Source organism: Prionailurus bengalensis, chromosome A1 (genome assembly GCF_016509475.1).
Source record: "Prionailurus bengalensis isolate Pbe53 chromosome A1, Fcat_Pben_1.1_paternal_pri, whole genome shotgun sequence".
In the NCBI taxonomy this organism is placed as follows: domain Eukaryota; kingdom Metazoa; phylum Chordata; class Mammalia; order Carnivora; family Felidae; genus Prionailurus; species Prionailurus bengalensis.
In genome coordinates this window covers 129,377,788-129,404,872 of record NC_057343.1, presented here as the reverse complement: position 1 = coordinate 129,404,872, position 27,085 = coordinate 129,377,788, and the positions used below count along the sequence as shown (strand labels likewise).

At 35.9% G+C, this 27,085-nt stretch overlaps 1 protein-coding gene across 2 annotated transcripts in view; it reads left to right on the top strand.

Annotated features, from left to right (window-relative positions):
* The window catches only part of ERCC8 (ERCC excision repair 8, CSA ubiquitin ligase complex subunit), a 61,623-nt gene that overhangs the window by 1,413 nt on the left and 33,125 nt on the right, over nt 1–27,085 (top strand). Inside the window, exons 2-4 of one of the 2 annotated variants that reach the window (XM_043590923.1) lie at nt 8,533–8,628; nt 13,824–13,925; nt 17,659–17,782. In XM_043590923.1, coding sequence (XP_043446858.1) covers nt 8,533–8,628; nt 13,824–13,925; nt 17,659–17,782 — 322 coding nt within the window. Of the gene's footprint in view, nt 1–8,532; nt 8,629–13,823; nt 13,926–17,658; nt 17,783–27,085 lie in introns of those variants that run through there. The other variant, XM_043590932.1, reaches the window with a different exon arrangement.

Sequence of the window (27,085 nt, the reverse complement as noted above, 5' to 3'; positions counted from 1 at the left end):
GGTAGAGTAAGAAAGGCAGTTCAGTGACAAACAATCTGAGAAAAATCAACGTGTTTTTTTTTTTAATTTTTTTAAATGTTTATTTTTGAGAGAGGGAGAGACAGAGTGCAAGTAGGGGAGGAGCAGAGAGAGAGAGGGAGACATAGAATCTGGAGCAGGCTCCAGGCTCTGAGCTGTCTGCACAGAGCCCAATGCAGGACTCAAACTGACAAACTGAGATCATGACCTGAGATGAAGTCAGACGCTTAACTGACTGAGCCACCCAGGTGCCCCCAAAAAATCAACATTTAAACTTAGGCTGGGGAGTGTGTGGGTGGCTCAGTCAGTTAAGCATCCGACTTCAGCTCAGGTCATGATCTTGAGTTTGGGGGTTTGAGCCCCATGTTGAACTCCGTCCTGACAGCTAAGAGCCTGGAGCCTGCTTCAGATTGTCTCCCCCTCTCTTTTTGCCCCTCCCCCGCTCACACTCTCTCTCAAAAATAAATAAACATTAAAATAAATAAATAAATAAAGTTAGGCGGAAGAAGACTTCAAAGAGGAGTTGAAGGAAAACCAGGGTGATGAAGTGTCATGTACACTAAAAGAAGACTGTTTAAAGAGGAAGCCATGAAATGTGTCGTTTGCTGGCCCTAGCGCCCTTCTTTGCTCTCAGTGGTTCCCCATCCCATTATTCTCTCTATTCAATTTATTAATACTGAAATTGTATTATGTATTTATTTTTTTATTAGTTTATTGTTTTCTTAACCCTTATGAGAAAAAAGACATGAGAAAAGAGGCCTAGAAGAGTTTGTATTAAGCGGATGGTGTTATTCAAGAAATAGGAATTAGGAGGAATTAAAAGTATACATTATATCTAAACAGCAGGGTAGTCACGGATGGCCTTGAGAAGAGTATTTTCAGAAGAATTGTGGGAATAAAAATAAGATTTTAGTGAGTTGGAGAATGACAGAGGAAAAGAAGTGGGAACTGCCAACATTAATGACTTTTTAATTGTCGACTCTCTCTTTAAAGAGAAAAGCAGAGTATAGTTAGTTACTGAAAACTGATACATATGATTTTTTCTAATATCCCAAAAGAAGAACTCACCTGCTATATTAGTTATCAGTGGATGGGTAACAAAGTACCCCCAAAACTTAGCAGCTTAAAACAACAAAAGATTTACGGTAAAGCCCTGGTTTGTGAGCTTAATTCATTGCGGAAACATGCTTGTAACCCAAATCACTTGCATATCAAAGTGAATTTCCCCATAGGAAATCATGGAAACTCAGATAATTTGTTCCACAACCCAAAAATATTCATATAAAAATGATAACGATATTGTATTATAATACGAAATAATAAAGAATACAAAATATAAAGAAAAATAAACAAATGAACCTGCACTTTGAAAACCTTTGTGGCTGGTGTGAGGGAGACGAGACAGGAGGGTTATAGTGTAGGATGACTCTCACTATCACTAATGGAATTACTGCTGTCTATTGACTCAATGTAATCTTTTTCTGCATGGGAACCATTGTATATGCTCACGTGGATGTTGACTACAGTACAGTATTAATAAACTTCTATCATATACTGTATTTAATGAAACTGGCAGTAAGGCAGTAGAGGAAAGGGTCTATATCTACAGGCAGCCAGATCTAGAAGGAAGTAAAGCATTCCTAAGCTTACTCTTGTATGGAAAAGCAAAGGACTATCCTGTCCTACCACGATTACAAACAGACAAAAATAATAAACTATTGTAATGCATGATAATAGTCTTTTGCTTGTTTTCACGAAGCAATTTATGTGTTTTGTATTCTAAAATGTTGCATCAGCTTTATATTTAGTATTATGCTTTTAGAATGGGAAAATATGTTTCAAATACTGCATGTAATTTTAACTAAATAAGTAAACATTAAATCTTTTTTAAGCAAGCTGATCTTTGATCAGTTTTAAACATGATTGATATTGCATCCACTGTTGTCCCCTTGTCCCCAACCCCAGTCAGTGCAGGGTAGGCAGCAATTCCTACTCAGCTCATTGATCCATTCTAATAAAAGCATATAGACATATCCAGAGTTTTTTATTTCAATAATTCCAAGAACCCAAGTTTTATTTCAGTGACTGTAAAAACTCAAAATTTACTTTGATTCGAAGGGGCATATGCACCCCAATGTTTATAGCAGCATTATCAACAATAGCCAAGCTATAGAGAAAGAGCCCAAATGTCCATTGACTGATGAATGGATAAAGAAGGTGTGGTATATATAATGGAATATTAGCCATAAAAAGAATGAAGTCTTGCCATTTGCAACAACATGGATGGAGCTAGTGTTTTGTGCTAAGTGAAATAAGTGAGAGAAGGACAAATACCATGTGATTTCACTCATTAGAATTTAAGAAACAAAACAGATGAACATAGGGGAAATGCAAAAAATAGAGAGGGAGGGAAACCATAAGAGACTCTTCACTATAGAGAATAAACTGAGGGTTGATGGAGGGAGATGGCGGGGAATGGGCTAAGTAGGTGATCGATTTTAAGGAAGGCACTTGTGATGAGCACTGAGTGTTATATGGAAGTGATAAATCACAGAATTCTACATCTGTAATCAATGTCACCATATATGTCAGCTAACTAGAATTTCAATAAAAACTTGAAATCATAAAATGAGTTAATAAAACATTTTCAGAAATCTCTGAAAATCATAGAATCATGTAATTATGGGTATGGTTTATAAAGGAAAGATGATATGGCACTCTGTTCAGCACATTTAATTCTACTTCAGACAATTGGCATATAAATATTCAGGTAGTCCTTTCTTTTTGTAATGGTGCACATCTATAAAACTAATTGTGCTACCTGAACCTAGGAAAGGTAACTTTAATAATCGGTGGAGAAACTATTATTCTGTGGTATTTAAAATTTCTTTGTCAAACACTAACCTTTTATTGTCAGTCATAAATACATAAAAAATGAAAAAAACAGTAAACCTTTAGTACACGTTACTGTAAAACATTAGAAACAATTTGAACTACAGTTCTCTCTTTATATTAAAAAAAACCAGGGGCAGTGCCTGGGTGGCTCAGTTGATTAAGCATCCAACTTCGGCTCAGGTCATGATCTCGCAGTATGTGAGTTTGAGCCCCACATCTGGCTCAGAGCCTGGAGCCTGCTTTGGATTCTGTCTCCCTCTCTACCCCTCTCCCACTCATGCTGTCTTGCACATGCTCTTTCTCTCTCTCTCTCTCTCTCTCTCTCTCTCTCTCTCTCTCTCTCTCTCTCTCAAAAGTGAATAAACATTAAAAAAAAATTTTTGTTTTAATTAAAAGAAACAGGGCGCCTGAGTGGCTCAGTAGGGTAAGTGTTCAATTCTTGATTTTGGCTCAGGTCATGATCTCACTGTTTGTGAATTCGAGTCCCATGTCAGGCTTTGGTGCTGACAGTGGGGAGTCTGCTTGGGATTCTCTCTTTCTGCCCCTCTCTCTGCCCCTCCCCTGCTCACCCTCTCTCTCTCTCTGAATATTTTCATTGTATAACTTATAATACAAGTAGAGCATCTTCTCTATATCTTGCCTAATTATCATTCTTTCTAAGTCTGAATCAGATTTGAACATTTTATCCTTTGCATTTCAATGTCGTGAAATATCTCTGAGAGGTTGTTTTTTGTTTGTTTGTTTGTTTGTTTGTTTGTTTTTAATGTGAGTGTTTTTGCCAGTGTTGTTTCCTCTAGGACATCCTTAGCCTTTTCATCACAACCACTTTTCATCATTTATTTGGGTAGGTTCACTCACCTGCATTGATTTCCTCAGTGTGCCTCTTTAGACTTTGTCAGGTGGCCATAGTGTCAATATTTCCACAGTCAGCTATTTCTTCTGTATTTCCATTTGCAGTCCATTTAAGTTTTACTTCCAGCATTATCACTTAGCGTTTCTTTGGTGCTCTTTCATTTTGTTGGCCAATTCTCTCTTATAATTACCCATTTTTCTAAAATTTCTTACAGGATTATCTCAGAAGCACAGACATTTACAGTTTGTGTGTGAACTGAATAACAAATGCACAGTAACCACCTACAGACTTTGAAAGAAGTCATGTAAATTGGTCACAAGCTATGATGTGCATGTTATTTTTGTAGTGATTTTTGGACTGAAAAGGTAGTATCCAACTTTGTGTTTTGTGCTGTTAGTCACGGTTAACATAGGGTAACATACGGTAAATGACTTTTGAGCCACATTGTTGGGGGTCTGGTATTTAACTAAATCCTGGTACCTGAAATTCTGTTTAGTTTGCAGATTGTACAAAGTGAGGACTGCTTGTATATTTAAGTTAAGATAAAGCATTTAAAGTAGGGCTTCTTTTTAAAGATTCCCCTCATTAAGTGATGTCTTTGCTTAACTAAACAACTGCATAGTCATATTTTATTTAAAGATGTCTACTCTAATTTGCCTCAAGGTCTTCCTTGTCAATGATTAAAGACAAAAGCATGAGCACTGATTTGCAAAGTTTATAATTCCTAACCCCAGTTTTTTTCACAACATTCTTGAGGTATATTTGACATATAATAAACTGCACATTTAGTTAGAGAAAACAGTTTGATGAGTTTTGACATACATATACACTTTTTAAACCATTACCATCAGGATAACAAATATCCATAAGCCAAAAATTTCATCATAATTCCTTTTCTTTCTTTCCCTGCTTCATCCTGTTCTGCTCCAGGAAACCACTCCTCTGCTTTCTGTCAGCATATATTACTGTGCATATGCCAGAATTTTGTATAAATGAAACTATGTTTTGTCTGACTTTTCATTGAGCATAATTATTTTGAAATTTCTCCTTTTGATTCCTTTTTATTGGTAAGGAATATTGCCTTTTCTGGATATATAACAGTTTATCCATTCACTTTTTTTTTAATGTTTATTTATTTTTGAGAGAGACAGAGTGCAAGCGGGGGAGGGGCAGAGAGAGAGAGAGAGAGAGAGACAGAATCCGAAGCAGGCTTCAGATTCTGAGGTGTCAGCACAGAGCTGGATGTGGGGGCTAGAACTTGTGAACGGGGAGATCATGACTTATGCTGAAGTCGGATGCCCAACTGACTGAGCCATCCAGGTGCCTCTATCCATTCAGTTCTTGGTGAACATTTAAATGTTTCTAGTTTTTGGCTATTATATATAAAGCTTCTGTGAATGTTCATGTACAAATCTTTGTGTGGATACATGTACATATCTTTGTGCTTTTATTTCTCTTGGATCCATGCCTAATTTTTGAATGACTAGAGTATATGCTTCACTTTTTTTTTAAGTATTTATTTATTTATTTTTATGTTTTTCTTTTTTATTTTTGAGAGAGAGACAGAGACAGAGCATGAGTGGGGAAGGAGCAGAGAGAGAGGGAGATAGAGAATCGGAAGCAGGCTCCAGGCTCTGAGCTACCGGCCCAGAGCCTGATGCAGGGCTTGAACTCACGGACAGTGAAATCATGACCTGAGCCAAAGTCAGATGCTTAACCAACTGAGCCACGCAGGCACCCCGTATTTATTTATTTTTGAGAGAGAGAGAGCAACAGCGCCAGCAAGGAAGGGACAGAGAGGAAATCCCATCTGGCTCCACCCTATCAGCTCAGAGCCTGACATGGGGCTCAAACCCATGAAACCACAGGATCACTATCTGAGATGAAACCAGGAGTCAGAGGCTCAACCAACTGAGCCACCCAGGTGCCCCTATGCTTCACTTTTTAAGAAACTGGTAGTTTTGTAAAAACTTACATTCCCACCAGTGGTGGATGAGTGTGCTAGTTGCTCACATTCCTTGGGGGGTGGGGGGTTATTTAAACATTATTTAATATTTGATTTTAATTAATCTCTTGTGACATCTCTTTATATGATATTTTTGGTGATTGTTCTAGGAATTATAAAATACCCACTTTCATTCTCTCCTTAGAATCTGTAGTTTACTGCTTCATTTGGCATATAGAAATTTTACCACTTTTAACCCTCCACCATTGTTGTCTTTACATATTATATTGTGAACCCCATAAGACAATGTTATACATTTTTTTCAACTGTCAAGCATACTGTAAGGAGAGATGTCTATTATATTGGCCTAGATATTTATGATTTCTTTTGCTCTCTCTTCAATCCTAATGTCCCAGGTTTCCTTCCTGTATCATTTCCCTTCTGTCTGAGGAACTTTGTTTAGCTCTTCTTTTAGAACATGAACCAAAATTCCTAGCATGAACATGCATGTTCCTAACATGTAGCAAAACTCCATACTCTCAGATATTCATCACAATGCACCTTGTTTACTCCACAGAGTTTAGGCACAGAGAACCATTCATATCCAGGAATAATGGGAACCCTCCTGAAATCCCAGAAGCAGAGAAAAGCCAATCTTGTAGGTAGACCTTTCTAAGGATAGCAGTCTCTGGCCTGCTATATTAACTCTTTTTGCACACCTTGTCTCCATCTACACACACCATATCCTCATTTCCCTGTCGCATTACCCTCCTACTTTCCTTCGTTTAACCCCTCTTAGTTCATTAAAACTTCAGTCCTAAAGTCTTTAGTTTGGGCAGAAGTAGGCTTCCATACACTGGCAGGGATTAGATTGGTCTAAAGTGATAATGCAGACCCTAACCAGGTTGAGGAGGTGCTCTTAAGTGTGGGGACTGACCAGCCCAGGCAATGGAGTGTTAGGGGAGGTAGAAATCAAAGCCCAAGCCTGGTGAGCAGGATTCTTTTTGGGGATGGGGATGATATTGGTGACAGGAGATCGGTTACATATAATGATATTGATCAAAGAAATATATTCATGATAATGAGAGCCACATTTCTCACTGTTCAGAGAAAGGAACTCAAGGAAGGGATGATCACCTTTGTTTATGTTTGTATATTATTTTACTGGTTACAGGAAGCACACATTAATGATATAATCTGAAAAGTCATCAAATAGAAAAACATTTTAAGAAGAAATGGAAATTTCAATGGAAAATGTGAAAAATTATTTTGTGGTGAAATATTGAATCTCAGAGATAGCAGAACAGCATAATGGTCTGGAGAAAAAGGATCAGAGTTCAGATCCAGTTCATCCAATTATTAGATGTATGACCTTGGGAAGATTAGTTATGTCTTAGTTTTATAATCAGGAAAAGCAGTTAATAATGTAACCTACCACCTAGGTTACCACTTATTACACTTACTATTACCACTAATTACAGAGTCAGTGAACAATAGGCTTTTAATATTAGCTGTAACTGTTATTGATCAAGGTCAGACAAACAGTAAGTGTTAGACTGGATATTTGAACCTAAGGCTAAACTTGTTCCAGAAGACAAAGCCACATGTATATCTTTATTTTTTTCTATTTATTTTTTAAATTTTATTTAAATTCAAGTTAACATATCCATGTATATCTTTAAATCAAACATTTGATATTGCTAAAATGGTTACCAAAATGTTTACAATTACTAATACTGCTACTGTGAGTGCATAAAAGTATCAGTTTGTATCTTTTCTAGCAGTGTGCATTGTTATTTTTTTTAAATAAAACTACCAATTAGGCTAAAAATTTTCATGTAAGTTAGCATCATGTTGATCAATAATGAATTTAGAAATCATTCTGGTTAAATTAATGTAAATGTTCTTTAACATCCAACAGATTAAGACAAATTCTAATATTTAACCTTCACTGGGCTCTTACTATGTGCTAGTCATTGTGATGAGCACTTTCTGTGTATTAACTCATTTAATGTTAATATCCTCTCCAGAATAAGGATAGCTTACAGTTAGATAATATCAGAAATTTCATTCATCTTAATTTGTAAGAGTACTTGTTAACTATTTTGACTTATAGATATTTAATTGTGTTTTTAAAAATGTGCTTAATTGTTGAATTAAACATCCTCATCATGTATTTCTGCCTAAGGCATAAGAAACACCAAGGATTTTTTTGTTAAATACTGTAATTTAAGCTTTTGTCCACTAGGTGTCCTCAGTTAAGTTTAAGATACCAGAATTTAACTTTTTCTTCATGAACATTTCAGTCTATAAATATCTTAATGAAGTACACCCATTATTTTTTTAAGCTTCTTTTTAAGTTTATTTACTTATTTTGAGAGAGAGAGAGAGAGAGAGAGAGAGAGAGAGAGAGAGGAGAGAATCCCAAGCATACTCTACAGTGACAGCACAGAGCCCAGTGTGGAGCTTGAACCCACAAACCAGAAGATCATAACCTGTGGCATACCAGGAGTTGAATGCTCAACCAACTAAGCCACCCAGGTGCCTCAAAGTACACCCTTTAAATGAAGTTTAAAATAATGCTTCAGGAGAAATTCCATATATGTAAGTGTTAGTACTGTTGATATTTTTTAAATTCATGTAAGGTCTTTAAAAATCTGTAAATATCTTTGAATGTGTGGTAGAATATTTAAACATTACTTACAATTTTTGCAATATGTGTAATTTTGGTGAAATAAGGACGTTTTTAATGTTTAAATTACTTTTTTATTGTTCTGTCTTTCTTCCCCCCTCCCCTTTCCATTTTTATATTTTATTCAAGGGTTTTGGGACTGGAGTTAAACAAAGACAGAGATATTGAAAGGATCCATGGCAGTGGAGTTAATACCCTTGACATTGAACCTGTTGAAGCAAGATAGTAAGTTTATTACACTTATACATTTTTTGTCAAAGTGAGATGCAGTCAAATCTTGCTTTCTGATTACTTATGTTAATGGTTCCATAAAAATTAGTAAAATTTCTAAATTGTAGCATTTTAAATCTGACATTACTGATTTAAATAAGCACAAAACATTACACTCTTAAAATGTTGCCAGGTAAATATTTCCAGACTACTTTATTTTATTTTCTTTACGTTTATTTATTTTGAGAGAGAGAGAGAGAGTGTGCCGTGCATGTGCCAGCGGGGGAAAGGCAGAGAGAGAGAGAGGGAGAGCGAGAGTACCAGGGAGGTTCTGTGCTGTCAGTGCAGAGACAGATGCGGGGCTCAGTGTCACAAATTGTGAGAATGTTCATTGTGAAGTCAACAGACATTGAAACTTTTTGATTGCAGAGGGCTTTTAAGTGCTGGATTGTGTGTCTTAAGTGCCATTTTAAAATAGAGTTGCTAAACCATGAGAGAGTCTTAAATATAGAGAACAAACTAATGGTTGCAGGGGAGGTGAAAGGGCATGGGCTAAAAGGGTGATGGGCATTAAAGAGGGCACTTGTTGGGACGAGCACCGGTAAGTCTGACTGATAAGTCACGAATCACTACATTCTACTCCCAAAACCAATAGTACACTATATGTTAACCAACTTAAATTTAAATAAAAAAAAAATAAAAGGGGGCCCTGGGTGGCTCAGTTGGTTAAAGGTCAGACTCTGGCTTAGGTCACGATACTCTGGTTCAGGTCATGATTTCAGTTTGTGAATCTGAGCCCAGCATTTGTCTCGCATGATGTCTCTGCCAACAGCCCAGAGCCTGCTTCCGATCCTGTTTCCTCCTCTCTCTGCAGAGAGAGGAGGGAAAGGGAAAAGAAAAGTAAAGGAAATACAAATATGAAGAAAAAACAGAGTTGCTACTCTAAAGGAGTCTGATGGGAAAACATATATAAAAAGTGAAAGTATATGTTGGAGAATTAAGCTTGAAAAATCCAGACCTGTATTTGAGCTCCTCCTGTCTTTACCACTTGGCAGCTGAGTGACCTTGAGCAACATACCTAACCCTTTTAGTTCTCAGTTGCCTTAGCTATGCAATGCCAAAAATAATAACTATGTTACAAATTTGTTGTCATTTAAATGAGATTATATGTGTAACATGCTTAGCATAGGACCTGGCATATCATTAGAGGTTGCCCCCACTCCTATTAATCAAAAGCTTATCACCTATGCTTTTACTCCTTTCAGTCCATTCTCCACACAGCAGCAGATGCTTTAAAAAATGCAGATATCAACATGCCATCCACCCACTTAAAACTCCTCTTGATCCCACATTGTTTTACAAGAAAGTTCAAAAAGCTTCATGTGGTCTGTAATCAGAACAACTGTAAAGTAACTAAGGTTTGTTGTGTCACGTTACATATAACATCACCCCAGAATTTTTATATTATAATGAAGTGTTATTACTATTTACATTAAAATCAACCAGATAGGTTCGATAGAATTGTTTTTTATTTTCAGCTACTTGTCATAGTCCCACCTAGTAGTATATGAGAAACACGTACAGTGAACACATTCTCACTTTAACGCATGGTTAAATCTAAAAGGCGATCTGTGATAATTATTTCCTTTGTTCTGAACTTTTCCACATGCAACATAGTACCTCCCATTCAAGGTCCACTGTGGGCTATTTGCTTATAAAATAATGACATGAACAGTAAGTGATAGCTAATTTTTTTTTTTTTTTTTTTTTTTTTTGGTCATGGGTGCTGGTGGAAAAGATACTAAGTACTGCTTCTCCAGCCAGCCATTTGGAATAGAGATCACTTGTCTGACCTGTGAAGTACATGAAGCTAGTAGGCTACCAGTTGACAGAGTCAATGAGAAATATGGGAAATTACAGATTATATGTGCATAAAATATGTGGAAAATACAGGCTGAGGAGTCTTTTTACAGAGCATATTGAGAAAAGTCAAGATTCTCAATACAGTTTTTTCCCCAGTGAATGGTAAAAATCTGTAACTATTTCAGATGTTTGCTAAGACTTGTTTTTTGCATTAAACCCTTTTGACAGCAAAGAGTAATAAAAAGATATGTTTAATGGAAAATTAAATATTGATGTCTTTCTCAAGAAAACCAGTGCACATGTAATTTGTTCAAAATGCTTTTTAATATTTTCCAACCACCATGAGAGTTGTGATATCACTGAAACCAGAGTCGAAACCAGAATATACACATCTGATAAAGAAGGATTTATTTCCAAAGTTAGGAGTTATTTTAAGAAGTCTACCTGAAAATAATGTTTTAACAAGTACAGTTGCATAAAGTACATTTGCACACAATTCTATGAAGCTCAAATTTTCTTTGATATCTTCTAAATTCTTCTAAGTTAATTTTATTAATTTTGTAGTTGTTAAAAGTTATATTTTCCTATATACACACTTAGTTAACTACAAAAGTTTTATAGTGAACACATTAGCATGGCATTACTTGCTGTCTTTCTTTACTACCCATCATTGACCAGATTTTTAGAACTGTCTCAGCAAAGAACTTTGAAGAACTACTTTTAAATTAACCTTATTGTTCTACAAATTGGTATTGAATTTTTCTTAAAACAAGTCTATAAATCAGTGCTTCTTGAACACGCTCCTGGCTTGTGAACCCTTTATAACTGGTGTACAAGATAAGGAGCTTGTACCAGAATGTAAATTTAGTATATCACTAAGCACACAATTTAGATGAGCTGAGATATTTTTGGTAGCAAGATTTTCTCAGTGAGGAAAGAATTGTGTTCATTTCTGGCACAAGATCCTTATCTTGCATGTTAAATAACAAACTGAAGAGGGCAACATAAAAAAATGAATGTATAATACTTCTAACAAGTATAATTGATCAGATATCCCCCCAAACCACAAAATATGGATGAGTGGGAACAAATCACTGATAACTACTAGGTCCGTGTCGTATCATTGTATGTCGAAAGAGGCAATGAAAGCCAGTCTAATAGACCTGATAACTCCAAAATAAGAGTTAGTTGAAAGTTTAGCAAGCTAATTTCACCACAGTGGATGACACTGGAGAGGATGACATACTCCCAATCATTAAGGGGTTCACAGTAAGACTGGAAGGGGCTGGACCAGTCTGGGCCCTGTAATCTCTCCACCTAATCAACTTAAGATTTCCTAAAAGACAAAACTGAGGAGAAACTGTTTGGAATAGAATCCAAATTGAGCATTAGAGGGACCAAAGAAACAAAAAAAGATGGCCCAGGTAAAAATTGGGGAGGTGAATAGAACCAAGAGTTCTCTGAAAGTGAGCTACCATGTTTTGAACCATCTTATAAAAAAAGAGGAGGACATCCTAGAGATAAAAAATGTAAATATTATTCTAAACCAAGCCTCCCTTTTGAAAGTTGAAGAAAATTTAGTATAAACATGAGCAAAATAATAGGATTAAAATCAAACTCCATTCAAAATTAGTGTAAGAGCAAAGGGACTAAGTAATACCCTTATAGTAGTTGTGCCAGAAAAATATACCCACAAAATAGGTGAAAACCCTAACCTAATATTTCAAAACTAGCTAAAAGTCATTTTAAAAAGATACAAGATGTGAAAGAATAACAAGTTGGAATTAGGAAAACTTGTAAATGAGATGAACAAACTCAAGAAAAAATGATAAATAAAAGAAAAATGTTTCAGAAATGAAAATTAAAGCGTAAGGTACATAAGCAAATGAATACAAGAGGTAGTACCCTAGAAATAGAAAGTAGAAAGGGGGAAATTTCTAACAATCAAAAAGAAATGGAGAAAGACAAAGGATTCAAGAGATAGGGACATACTTGGAAGATAGGCAAAGAATAGCCAGCATCCCATATAATAGGAATTCCCAGAGATGAAACGCAAAGGAGAATAGAGTCAATATTAAATCTATAATCCAAGAAGACTTTCCTAAAATAAGTCAGATCTGAAACTACATATAAAGGAAAGAAAATCATATTTTAACTAAAACTGATTTGGGGCTTTATACCAAAGAAATGAAGTTTCTTGTCTGAGATCTTCAAGGAAATAGTGTGAATCAGGGATTGGATATCCAGCCAGACTGATTTTCAAGTACAAAAGAAGAGACAAATTGTCAGTAACATACAAGAATTCAGGGACTATTGCACTCACTAGCCCTTTCCTAGGAATTTACCAGAGAGTAAAATTACAGAGCCAGAACAAGTAGAGAGACAGAAACATGAGGTTTGACTATGAGTAATGAGAGTAACAAGTGGCAATACTTTATTTGTCCATAGATCTCTCTGTCTTTTGTGGTAGATTGTAGACCCTGGAAAAACAGAAACTATGCCTGCCTTGCTTGCAGTTATGCTAGCAGGTGCTCAAAGTTGAATGAAGTGAGTAAATGTGTTTTTAATAATAGAGGGAAGGGGGGTGCCTGGGTGGCGCAGTCGGTTAAGCGTCCGACTTCAGCCAGGTCACGATCTCGCGGCCGGTGAGTTCGAGCCCCGCGTCAGGCTCTGGGCTGATGGCTCAGAGCCTGGAGCCTGTTTCGAATTCTGTGTCTCCCTCTCTCTCTGCCCCTCCCCCGTTCATGCTCTGTCTCTCTCTGTCCCAAAAATAAATAAATGTGGAAAAAAAAAATTAAAAAAAAAAAAGAAAAGAAAAAAAAAATAATAGAGGGAAGGAATCTAACATTTATTGATCCTTTATCTCTTTGAGGCCATCTAAACCTTCACTTGTGTTTAACTTACACGACTTCTTTATGATTTGGGTGAAAATGCACCCTTTTTCACAAAAGTTAAAAGGCTTAGTAACTTGCTTAGAGTCAGATCGTTCCTTGTTAACAGCTAGTCTGTCTGGTTGCATTTTCCTTTTAGCACAATTTTAATTAGGACATTAAGAATGACTTCGTAATAATTAAGATAAATCTTTTGCCATCTTGTTTCTACTGTCCATTCTTTTTGGAATTATAAAGATAAACTTTAAATGATCACAGATTGAATCTTTCTGTATTCATTCTATAAATACTAGAATGAGAAATTTTAGTTTATTAAAGTCTATGCTAATGACAATTTACTCTGTATTTGTGGGCATAATACCTTTGGGTGTTTATAGATCACTAATTTTCAAAAATATGTAATAAGTAAATGCGGTACCTAAGATGATAAATTAATGTGCACTTTTTTATTATTAGCATGTTATCAGGTGGTTCAGATGGTGTGATTGTACTTTATGACCTTGAGAACTCCAGCAGACAACCTTATTACACATGTAAAGCAGTGTGTTCCGTTGGCAGGTGTGTATTAAAAATGTAATTCATGAATGTATAAACAATTTAGTACTTTTGCATCAAATACAAACCATAACAATAGCAGTCATATGATGGTCTCCAGCAGGTTGTTCACATGACATTTTTTACATGGATATCCCTTGACATTTTTTTTTGAAAATAACAACTGAAATTCAGGCATAGCTGTTTTTAACATGAGACTTCCTCAAAACAACTTTGGTATCAGTTTTCAAAAGGAATTTATATAAAAACTTCTGATTATGTCATTTTTGTTATACACCTACATAGCACACCTCAGGTAACTCATTATAGTTGTAGTACCATTTAGCATAAGACTTTTTATAAGTCTTTCAGCTAATTATAAACATGAATTACATTTTTTCAACTGATATTAATAGGGTAGAAAGTTTAAAAGATTAATGGATAGAAGCAGTAAATGTACTGGTAGTCCCTCACCAAACACACACCTATGCACACCTGCACGCAAGTGTCTTATCTCCATACTTACTCAAAGCTGCCAAACTTAACATACCTCTCTTTGTCATTAGTCTTCTGACTATTGTACTTTGTTCGTAATGGCCGCTTAGTTCTTTTTTGTCACCTGTATCTGATCCAATATTGAGCACAGCTTTGAATTAACAGAGAGAATGGGTATTGGGGAAATGCTTTCAAAAGGAAAAACTTCATGAACATTAATGTCAACAGCCATTCTGTATTAATGCTGTTCCCAAAGCACTTGAGTAGATACATAAGTCCATGCGAAATTTGGGAGGAGATTTACAATTGTTTCTTGGCTCTGGTGCTTCACTTTGAAAATAAAGATTTGGGAAACTATTTCTCTGAACTTCAGGTTATTTATTGTTTTTTAAAGATAATTATACCTGTCCTCTCATTCTTGTAAGTTTTTTGTGGGACTTAAACGAAATACTGTCTTTTAAAAAGCATGTTAAAAACCGTAAAGCAATATAGTTACAGGGTCGCTTGGTACAGAACAAAGATAACACCTCATTTAGTGTGAAACTTGGTTTCTAAGAGGCCATTTACACCATTTTATGCTCTCACTCCACTCTCCCCAAAAAACAAAAAGCCAAAACACTTATATTTTAAAATGTAAGACAGTCATATTAATTCATTTTCCTGTATACCACATGTATTTACTGTTATCCTGAGGAACTGTGATCTACTTTCTGGTATATAAAGTCAAGTAAATGCTTTGTGTGTCAGTCTTCTGTTTTACCATGACATTCTTCTTGGATTCAATCTCTGTCCTTAAAAGCATAACTTTGAATGTAAATGGGCATACAGTGAGCATGTTTGCAAAATGAGTTAAAGTAGCATTTTATATTCAAACACTTTATAATCTAACTGTACAAAATAATTTTACTAAAAAATTTTATGAAGTTAATGTGGCTCAGATTGCTGATATTTATTTTTGTGTTACTTAATGTGTGTATTCATTAAATGTGAATGAGAATAACGGGTCATTCACAGTAAGATAATAATTTAATATTCTGACCTATTTTAAAATTAAATTTAAAATGTAAATGAGCTTTTATTTGTAATCGCTGCATTAAAGATTTGTCTTACTATAACCAGAAAATCTTGGCATACATCAAAATTCTTAGGAGCAAATAGAAGTCAATTCTGCTTATTTTAAAGAGAAATTTATTGGAAAGATACTTAGTATCTCATGTAACTGGTAGGAAGGTGGGAGAATCAGTGTGAAAAATGAGCAGAAGGTAAGTGAAACTATGGCGGAGACAACAGTCAGGATCATACCACAGGAACAATTTAGTTTGGATTCTGCTACATGTCACCAACGCAGACTCTTAACTCCACAACGATGAATAATTGTTAAATATCCCTGGGTTTTGCCTTACTAGCTGGAATTTTAGAGTTCTAGGCAGGCTTGAGAAAGCTTAGGACACATGTCGATGCCATTACTGCCAAATGAAAGGGAAAGAGAATATCTGGAGTCCCTAGCTTTCTGTAAAGACAGTAAAACAAAGGAGATGTCCCCCAGATAGGAAGAGTTTGGATCCAACTTTTAAAAAATGTCCACCTATCCACTAAGCAGCCAAAAAGGCAAGTATCTACTACACAACCAAAATATAATCATCCCTTTCCCGAAAGATCCTCAGTCTACTTACCACATCCAGCTTCAGTTCAAGATAATGTCCATTTTTCCACTAGTTTTACATATGATCTTTTATATGTATGATCACTTTTTACATATGATCAGTTTATAGTTAACTTATATGAAATAATGGAGGTAAGAGAGAGGAAAGAAAAGGAAAATCAGTTAAAATATATAAATTATATGTGACATAGAATGGAATTATGGGTAGACACTACAGCCGTTGTATTTTTGCGGCTTTCTCAAAGCCAGAACTAATACTTAAAGGCTTTCCTTCTTTATGTTCTCATTCATTCAGGTGCTTAAGGTCCTTTACTGTTTATTGTAATCCAAACCTTCATCATAAGGAATCGGAAGCCATGATGTCCTATCTGCATAGGATTGCAGTAGTCTTCTGTTAACTTTTGTTTGTTAATTTTGTTATGGAAAATTTCTAGCATATACAAAAGAAGAGAATAGTGTATGAACTAGGTACCCATCACCTAGCTTCAGCAGTTATCAATCATAATGAATCTGGTTTCATCTCTAACGCCACCTACCCACTGAGTATTGTTTGAAACAAATCCCGGAAGCATATTTTTTCATTCTTTTTTTTTTTTTTTTTTTTTTTTTTGAGAGCAAGAGAGACAAAGCACCTCAAGGGAGGGCAGAGAGAGAGAGACGCAGAATCCGAAGTAGACTCCAGGCTCTGAGCTTGTCTTTACAGAGCCCGACGTGGGGCTTGAACTCACAAACCGTGAGATTATGACCTGAGCTGAAATCAGACTCTCAACCGACTGAGCCACCCAGGCACCCCTCATTCATAATTGTTTATATCTCTAAAAATTAAAGTCTATAAATGTAGCCATGATACTGGTATCTCACACAGTAATTCCAGGTTTTAATACCTACTTGGAGTTCAAATTTCCATCATTGTCTGATAAGTGTTACTTAACAGCCAGTTTGTGTGAATTTAGGTTTAGTAAAGTGACACATATACCGTGTTGATCACCGGTTCAGAATACATACTGCATCCTTTAGTATATCACCCTCAAAAGATGTTGTATTGTAGCTGATATCATAACCTAAGTCTTCAACAGATCATGCTTCTATGGCTGATAGGTTACAAAAGAGTGGTGCCGTAGACATCTGCGAACTGCATTCTTAGGTCATTGAGTAAGTTACTTGATCAGAATCAATATTGTGTGAGATACTGTGGATCTATGTGAGGCATTCAACAGTTCTAAGAATCATAGTACTAATAAAGCGGTATTTGAGAAAAGCAAATCCAAAACCAGAATAGGTATCTCTTCCAGTAAGGAAAAATCACTGCCCCCTCCAGGAAGAGGTCCAGTGTAGCTAATTCCTCTAGGTTCAAGTACAGAAATAGGAAGTTCTCCATTTTATAAACCTTAGTGGGAAGCAGGCCTCTGCAATACACTAGAGAAGGCTGAAAGTAGAAGTGCCTGGACATTGTCCTTCTTTGGACAGCTGGGATGTAGACCTGTGATATAGGCGTGGCCATTCATATTGTCCTACTTGAGACTGCTACTTGTTAATATAGTATCAGTTTTGAAACTCACCTAAGTCAAGTATTCCTAAAGTTTAATTGCTATTTTGTAGAAACCATCCTGATGTTCACAAATACAGTGTGGAGACTGTACAGTGGTATCCTCATGACACTGGCATGTTCACATCAAGCTCATTTGATAAAACTCTGAAAGTGTGGGATACAAATACCTTACAAGTGAGTATATTAAAACCTTTTTAATTAGCTCAATAGGTTGAAGGAAAATCTGTAAATGGGGGTAGTGATTTTACTTTATAGAATGGTTGTAAATACATTGATATATGTAAGATACCCAGAAGAGTGGTTAGCAAAAACCATGAACTATTATTATCTTCATTATTTGAAAACTATTGTTTAGTGATCTAAGGAAGAAAATTGGGTTTATCTTCTATTGACCTAAAACCTTAAAGGAAAAGAAAGTTACTAATATTGCTTAGTAAAGATAGACACTAAATAATGGTAGACAATAAAAAATAGGTGTTTGTGATATTTTATTAAATTTGTATTTCTAGTGCTAATCTTTTCCCTAAGCTCTAGTCCCATGTTTCTCTACCTGTCTACTGAACCGCTCTTACTTGAATGTGGGGTAATCTCCTCAAATATAACATGTTCATACTGAACATGATCACTCCTCACATCCACGTACTCTTCAAATCTTAGCAATTCTTCCTTCATGCTCTCTCATTTTCTTTTCTATTTCTCTCAACAACGCTGTACATCTAGACTACTACTCAGAACTCCCAATGCATTACATTGCTTCCCATATTTACCATGGTAAGCTCTACCCCAAAATTAGCCTTATTATAATGTGGTTTCATTATGTCTTTACCCAAACCCACAAGGGATTTCCCTTGGCTAAATTCGGCCTGGCACTCTAAGTTCTCCCTAACCTCAATCCCTACTCCCTTAACCTTAGCTTCTCCCTCTTTATAGCCTAAATTATTTGCTATCTCTAAATTGATCTTTTGTCTTCTGATCACATCTTGATAGTGTTATATTCCCTGCCTCAAATCTCTTTCCCTGTGCAACTTTTTCTTAATTGTCTAAAGTTTGTACCTTTTACCAATATCTCCACATTTTGCTCCCCCCCCCAACCTTGGTAACCACCACTTGTTTCTATTTCTGTGAGTTCAGCTTTTGTAGATTTCACATATTAGTGATAGCATACAGTAATTGTCATTCTCTAACTTGTTTCATTTAGCATAATTCCCTCTGTCTTTCCATGTTGTTTGCCATAAATGGTTAGACTTCCTCCTTTCTGGTGGCTGAATAATATTCCCTTGTATAAAAATACCACATATTCTTTATCCCTCCATACACAGATGGACACTTAGGTTGTTTCCATGACTTGGCTGTAATAAGTATTAAATACATACATACATAAATAAAATAATAGTGCAATGAACATGGGGGTGAAGATGTCTCTTCAAGATAGTGATTTTGTTTCCCTCAGATATATACCTAGAAGTGGAATTGCTGGATCATAGGGTAGTTCTGTTTTTTATTTTTTGAGAAACCTCCATACTGTTTTCCACAGTGGCTGCTCCAATTGACATTCCCACCAGCAGTGCATAAGGGTTCTCTTTTCTCCACATCCTCACTAGCCTTTGTTATCTCTTATCTTTTTGATATTAGCCATTCTAACAAGTTTGAGGTGATAGCTTACTGTGGTGTTGATTTGCATTTCCCTGATGATTAGTTATATTGAGCACTTTTTCATGTACCTGTTGGCTATTTGTATGTCTTCTGTGGAAAAATGCCTATTCACTTCCTCTGCCCATTTTTAAATCAGATACATGATTTGCAAATCTTTTCTCATTCAGAAGGTTGCCTTTTTGTCCTGTTGATGGTTTCCTTTGCTGCACAGAAGATTTTTTGTTTGATGTGTAGTTACACCTGCTTATTTTTGCTTTTGTCACCTTTGGTTTTGGAGTCAAATCCAAAAGATCAGCTCCCAAAGATTAATGTCAAGGAGCTTACTGTCTTTGTTTTCCTGTAGGAGTTTTATGGTTTCAGGTCTTATATTCAAGTCTTTAATCTATTTTGAGTTTATTTTTGTGTATTGTGTAAGAAAGTGGTCCAGTTTTATTCTTGGGCCTGTTACTGTCTAGTTTTCTCAGTACCATTTCCTGAAGAGATTATCATTTCTGCATTTTAGGTTCTTGGCTCCGTGTTATAAATTAATTGACCATATATGCATGGGTTTATTTCTGGGCTATCTATTCTGTTCTCTTGATCAGTGTGTCTGTTTTTATGCCAATACTAAACTGTTTTGATTACTGTAGCTTTGTAAAATAGTTTGAAATCAGGAAGTATGATACCTATAGCTTTTTTTCTTCTTTTTCAAGATTGCTTTAGCTATTTGGGGTTTTATGGTTCCATACAAATTTTAGCATTTTTTTTCTATTTCTGTAAAAATGCTCTCGGAATTTTGATAGCACCTCTACTTAATCTGCAGATTACTTTGAGTAGTATAGACGTTTTAACAATGTTAATTCTTCCAACCCGTGAGCATGGAATATCCTTTCATTTATTTGTGTCTTCAGTTTCTTTCATCAATATCTTATAGTTTATAGTATATGTATCTTTTACCTCCTTGGTCAGATTTATCTCTAGGTATTGTATTCTTTTTGATGCAGATGTAAATGGAATTATTTTAATCTCTCTTTCTGATAGTTCATTATTGCTGTATAGAAACATGACAGATTTTTGTATATTGATTGTATATCCTGAAACTTTACTGAATTTGCTTATTAGTTCAAAAATTTCTCAATGGACTCTTTGGGATTTTCTATACATATTATCATGTCATCTACAAATAGAGACAGTTTAAAACTTCCTTTCTAATTTCTGTGCTGTTTTTTTCTTTTTTGAAAAATTTTTTAAAAATTTATTTTGAGAGAGAAAGAGGATGCATGTGTGCACACATGCAAGAGAGGGAGAGGCAGAAAGAAAGCGGGGAGGGGGAGAGAATCCCAAACAGACTCTGTGCTTGATCCCACAAACCATGAGATCATGACCAGAGCTGAAATCAAGAGTTGGATGCTCAACCACCTCTGTCACCCACGCACCTCTCTTTGCTTAGTTTTCTTGTTTCATTACCCTGGCTAGGACTTCTAATACTATGTTGAGTAAAAGTGGTGAGATTGGGCATCCTTTTCTTGTTCCTGATGTTAGAAGGAAAACTTTTAGCTTTTCATTGTGAGCATAATGTTAGCTTGTGGGCTTGTCGTGTGTGTGTGTGTGTGTGTGTGTGTGTGTGTGTATTCTTTGTTATGTTGAGGTACTTTGCGTCTATATTTAGTTTGTTGAGGAAAAAAATCATACTTTGTAATAAAAGTCAATACACCTGATTCTTTAAAAATTCTTAACTTACAAATTTCTTAATTTGGTAAAGGGTATCTACTTTAAAAAAAACACACCTATGGCAAACATTTTATTTGTTGGTAAGTTATTGAAAGCTTTTCCTTTGAGTTATCTCTATTACCTCCTGCATCCAATATTATACTGGAAGTCCTAGGCAATACAATAAGGCAATGGAAGGAAAGAAAAGGAATTTGAACTGTCATTCATAGATGACACGATTATGAGCAAAGAAAATCCAAAAGAATCTCTAGCCAATTACTAAAATTAAGATGACTAAATTTGTCAAAGCTGCTGGATACAAGGTCGGTTGTATTTCTGAATTTTAGGCACAAAGAATTAGGAAATTTCAAAAGTATTATTATTGACCATTGCATCAAAAATCATATACCTAGTAAAAAATTGAAAAGTGTTCAAGACCACTCAACACCACACAGAACACTGGAGAATATTAGTGACAGAAATTAAGATTTAAATAAATGGTGGGATATGCCATATTGAAGAATTTGAAGCCACAGAGGTCCCAGGATAGCTCATTTGGTGAAGTGTCTGACTCTTGATTTTGGCTCAGGTCATAATCTTGTGGTTCATGAGTTCGAGCGTGCTTTGGGGTCTGTGCTGACAGCATGGAGCCTGCTTGGGAATCTTTCTCTGCCCCTCCCCTGCTTTCTGTCTTTCTCTTTCAAAAATAGTAAACATTAAAAAAAAAAAGAATTAGAAGGCTCAATATTGTAAACATACTAGTTTTACCAAGAATCTATAGAATCAATGCACTTGTAATAAAAATTTTCAGATTCTTTTATGGAAGGTGACCAGCTAAGACTTACTGTAAATTAATTACACTAATTAAGTTGATGTGAGATCATTGCAAGTGAAAAACAAAACAGTGGAACAGGATAATCAAGAAACACACCCACACATATACGGTCATTTGATTTATGACACAGGTAACACTACAGTGCATTGTGAAGATGATGGTCTTTTCCATAAATTGTGCTGGATCAACCAGGTATCTATAAAAAAACTAATCTTGACCCTTACCCCACACCAGACAGAAAAGAAATCTACCAATTTTAGGTAGATGACAGGTGTAAAAATAAAAATAATAACAATAAAGCTTATAGGAAAATATCTTCATGACTCAAGATAGATAAAAACAAAGTTTAAACCAAAAAGAGATAAATTGATAAATTCACCTACATTAAGATTAGGAATCTCTACTGATCAAAAAACATTAAGAGTAAAGAAGTAAACCATGGAGTGGGAGATGATATATCTGACACATGCAAAACATTAGAATAGACACTTCAAATAAGAGAGTATCTAAATAGCTAATAAATAAATGCATTTCTCTTTATTAATTGAGCACCTGGATATTTTAAGTAAATCCACAATGAGATACCTCTTTATACCCTCCAGAATGGCTAAAATTAAAGGATCTGATAGCAATGACAAGTGTATCTATTGCTGATGAGATTACAATTGGTACACATATTTGTTATCAACTGAAGCCAAATATGTGGATATCTTCTTACCCTAAAGATATACTTTTGAGTATATAAATGCATACGTATGTTCACCAAGGGACATTTATAAGATTGCGCATAGCAGCACTGTTCATGATAACCAAAAACTGGAAATAACCCAAATGTCCAGTAACATTCCAATGAAATCTGTTTAATTTTACACTGGAATAGTGTCCAGCATTGACAAGGGTACACTCACTTCTTTATCAACAAAATGTATGAATTTTATATAACATTGGAAAAAATAACCAGACACAAAAGAGTGCCTAATATATAACTCCTATTCAAAAATAGACAAAACTGGGGCGCCTGGGTGGCGCAGTCGGTTAAGCGTCCGACTTCAGCCATGTCACGATCTCGCGGTCCGTGAGTTCAAGCCCCGCGTCAGGCTCTGGGCTGATGGCTCGGAGCCTGGAGCCTGTTTCCGATTCTGTGTCTCCCTCTCTCTCTGCCCCTCCCCCGTTCATGCTCTGTCTCTCTCTGTCCCAAAAATAAATAAACGTTGAAAAAAAAATTAAAAAAACAAAAAAACAAAAAAAACAAAAATAGACAAAACTAATCTAGATTAATAGAGGTCTGTATGGTGATTGTCTTTCTTGTTGAGGGTTGAAACGGGATCTAGAGAGCCTTCTAGGGGTGCTAGTAATGTAATGTTCATAATATTCTATCTTATAATGCAGGTGGTGGTTACTTTGGGAAAATTCATTGAACTGTACACTTATGATCTGTAGACTTTTTGTATGTTTGTTACACTTCAGTTAACAGTATTGTTTTAAAATTAATAAGCCATACGTTTGCATTTTCTTTCATTAACATTGACTTCTTTAGAACGTAAATGTTTTTGCCAACTCAAAATAGTATTTCATGCATTCATAATTCTGTCTGAAATAGACAAAGCATTTTATTAACAAGAACTTTGAAAGTATCCAATAAGAAATAAATTCTTATACAAATAATTTCTTCCTTGGTACAAAGAAAGATAAAGAAGGTGTGATACTGTCCTTCTCCACATTCTCTGTCCCTGTCACTAATTACATATCTATCATACCTTTACTTCATCTGAGTTTTCCATAAGTGTATTTTCTAGCTTGAGCATATGATATGGCTTAAAGGGATATCTTTTCTACAGTCTTCTCTATAACACTTTAGGATAGAGAACAACTTTTTCTCGTTCTGAGTTTTCTTAGAATTTTGCATAATGGAACATAAATCAGAAAATACAGATGTCGGTATCCAGGCCATGTTCTTTAAAAATGAATAAAATTCTGGAGTGCCACTACAAACAAATGTTCATAATGCGCAAGTTTTGTGTGGAGTTATGTTTTCCACAGAGTGGAATTGCTGCCTCATATGCTAAGTCTATGCTTAACCCTTGAGAAACTGTTTTCCAAAACATTTTATATTCCCACCCATAATTTATGAAGGTTCCAGTTTATCTGCATCCTACTCAACACTTATCGTCTGCCTTGATTTCAGCAATTCTAATACGAACGAAATGGTTATTTCATTGTGGTTTTTATTTGCATTTCCCTGGAGGCCATTCTTGATTTTTCACTAGTCCTGATAGCTAATCAACTTGCAATTTCTGTCAATTCTCTGTAAATAACCTCTCATATCTATTTATCCCATTGCCATTACTCTAGGCAAACCAGGATCTGCTGACTTGTGCTGGATTACTGCAACCTCCTACCTGGTCTCTTTACCCTCCTCTTGGCCACCTTCTAACCAATTGGCAGCATATCTAAAATGCCAATTTGATGTTTTCATTTTTTGTTTTTTGTCATTGCTTTAAAAGCTTACTTTTTCCGGGGCGCCTGGGTGGCGCAGTCGGTTAAGCGTCCGACTTCAGCCAGGTCACGATCTCGCGGTCCGGGAGTTCGAGCCCCGTGTCGGGCTCTGGGCTGATGGCTCAGAGCCTGGAGCCTGTTTCCGATTCTGTGTCTCCCTCTCTCTCTGCCCCTCCCCCGTACATGCTCTGCCTCTCTCTGTCCCCAAAATAAATAAACGTTGAAAAAAAATTTTTTTTTTTAAATAAAAAAAAAAAAGCTTACTTTTTCCTAGAAAATATTCAGCCTACTTAATATTTATAAGGTCCCTCAGTCCCTCATGATACATATACTGCCTATCTTTCTGGCTTTATCTCTGGCCACTGTTCTTTGGCACTCTAGTCATACTTAGCATCTTTCAGTTTTTAAAATGTCATGTTTACTGTTACCCGAAAGAGTTTCTTCATGCTGTTCCCTCGACTAGAAGTCTCATCCTCCTTCTTTGGACTTGGCCAATTTCTATTCATCAACTTTCATCTCAGTGAAAAGCCAGAGCATCACTGGCTCTGGAAAGACTTCTGTGAATTCTCTATAGGTTATGTGGCCCTGCTAAAACACTGTACACTTTCATTGTTATAGTCCCTTTTGGACTTTACTGTTATTTCTTGTTTAATCATTTGTTTTTCTTGATAAACTGAAGCTCCTTGCAATAGGGCAGGGACAGTGTTTATTTTGCATGCCAGTTGAATCCCTAGTTCAAACATGTAACAGTTGAATAAATACTGTTGAATATATTCAAGAATCTTATTCATTAAAAACATTTAATGTTTATTTACTTATTTTTGAGAGAGAGAGAGAGAGAGAGAGAGAGAGAATACAAGCAGGAGAGGGGTAGGGAGCAAGGCAGACACAGAATGTGAAGCAGGGTCCAGGCTCTGAGCTGTTAGTGCAGAGCCCAATGCAGGGCTCGAACTCATGAACAATGAGTTTGTGTTCAAAATATCCAAAAAGTGGAAATAAATGAAATGTTCATGAACTGATTAGCGGATAGCCATAAACTAGAATATTATTCAGCAATAAAAAGAAGTGAAGTACTGATACATGCTGCAGTGTGGATGAACCTTAAAAACATCATGGTAAATGAAATGGAAAGAGAAAAAAGAAAACATTATGCTAAAGGAAATGAAAAAAGGAAGACAAAAGAAAACATTACATTAAATGAAAAACTGCAAAAGACCACATATTGTATAATTCCATCTCTATGAAATGTCAAGAAATAGGCTAATCTATAGAGATGGAAAGTAGATTAGTGGTTTTCTAGAGCAGAGGGTAGGGAGAAATGGGGAGTGCCTGCTAATGGGAATTGGGTTTTTTGGGGTGATAAAAATACTCTAAAATTGATTTTGGTGATGATTGCACAACTCTGTGAATATACTAAAGACTGCTCAAGTACATACTTTGAATGAATTGTGTGGTATGTCAATTATAGCTCAATAAAGCTGTTATTTAAAAAAAGAATGATCCTCAAGTTCACTAACTTGGGCAGTTGGGGAGATTATATTGTCATTTACTAAGATAAAGAAAGGTTTAGGTGGGTGTTGAGTTAAATGTTAGATTTGTTAAATTTGAAGTATTCATAGGAAATCCAAATGAAAATAATCCTAAATAGATTCCTGCTATTTAGGAAAGTAGTCTGCACTGAAAATACCATATAAGTGGCAGTTGAAGAGAAGAATACATAGAACAAAACCATGAGGAAGACAAGATTAATAAGACAGGAAAAGGAACAAAAAAAAGCCTGCAAAAGACAATGAAGAGGAGTGGCCAGAGAGTGTAAGAGGAAAATCAGGACTATGTTGTATCATGGAAGCCTGCAGAAGAGATTGTTTTAAGGAAAATTCAGTATCCAGCTGTGTTTCGTAATACCGACAGGTTAGGTAAGGTGAAGACTATGCTTGATGACAGCAGGTATCAGTGATACTGGAAGAGTAGTGTGAATTGGAGTAGTATAGATAAAAATAAGATTGTGCTGAGTTGAGAAATATGTGGGAGATAGGAAGTCAAAGATGGCCAAAATTTGGATTTGAAGAAGAAAGATTAATTAGGAGGAATATAGAATGAAAGGTTTTTGTTTTACTCTTAAGATGAAAGAATCATGGGGGCGCCTGGGTGGCTCGATTGGTTGAACATCGTACTTCAGCTCAGGTCGTGATCGATTAGTTTGTGAGTTCAAGCCCTGCATTGGGCTCTCTGCGGTCAGCATGGAGCCTGCTTCGGTTCCTCCGTGACCCCTCTCTCTGTGCCCCTCCTCCACTCTTTCCCTCCCTTCTTCTCTCTCCCTCTCTGTCTCCCAAAAATAAACATTTAAACATTTTATATATATAAAAAAAGAATCATGAACATTTTTATTTATTTATTTTAAAATATTTTAATTTATTTTTGAGAGAAAGAGACAGAGTACGAGCAGGTAAAGGGCAGAGAGAGAGAGAGAGAGAGGGAGACACAGAATCTGAAGCAGGCTCCAGGCTCTAAGCTGTTAGCACAGAGCCCGATGTGGGGTTCAAACTCACGAACCATGAGATCATGACCTGAGCCGAAGTTGGACACTTAACTGCCTGAGCCACCCAAGTGCCCCAAATCATGAATATTTTTAAATGCTGATGAGAATGAGCCAGTAGGAAGGGAGAGTTTATAGATATCTTGGAGATAGAGGATATTATGTATAGAGCGAGATTTCTGACAGCTGTGAGGGGGATCTAAGCACACGTGGGGATAGTAACTTTAAATATGAGAAAGGATGATTTTTCCATGATAACAGGAATGAA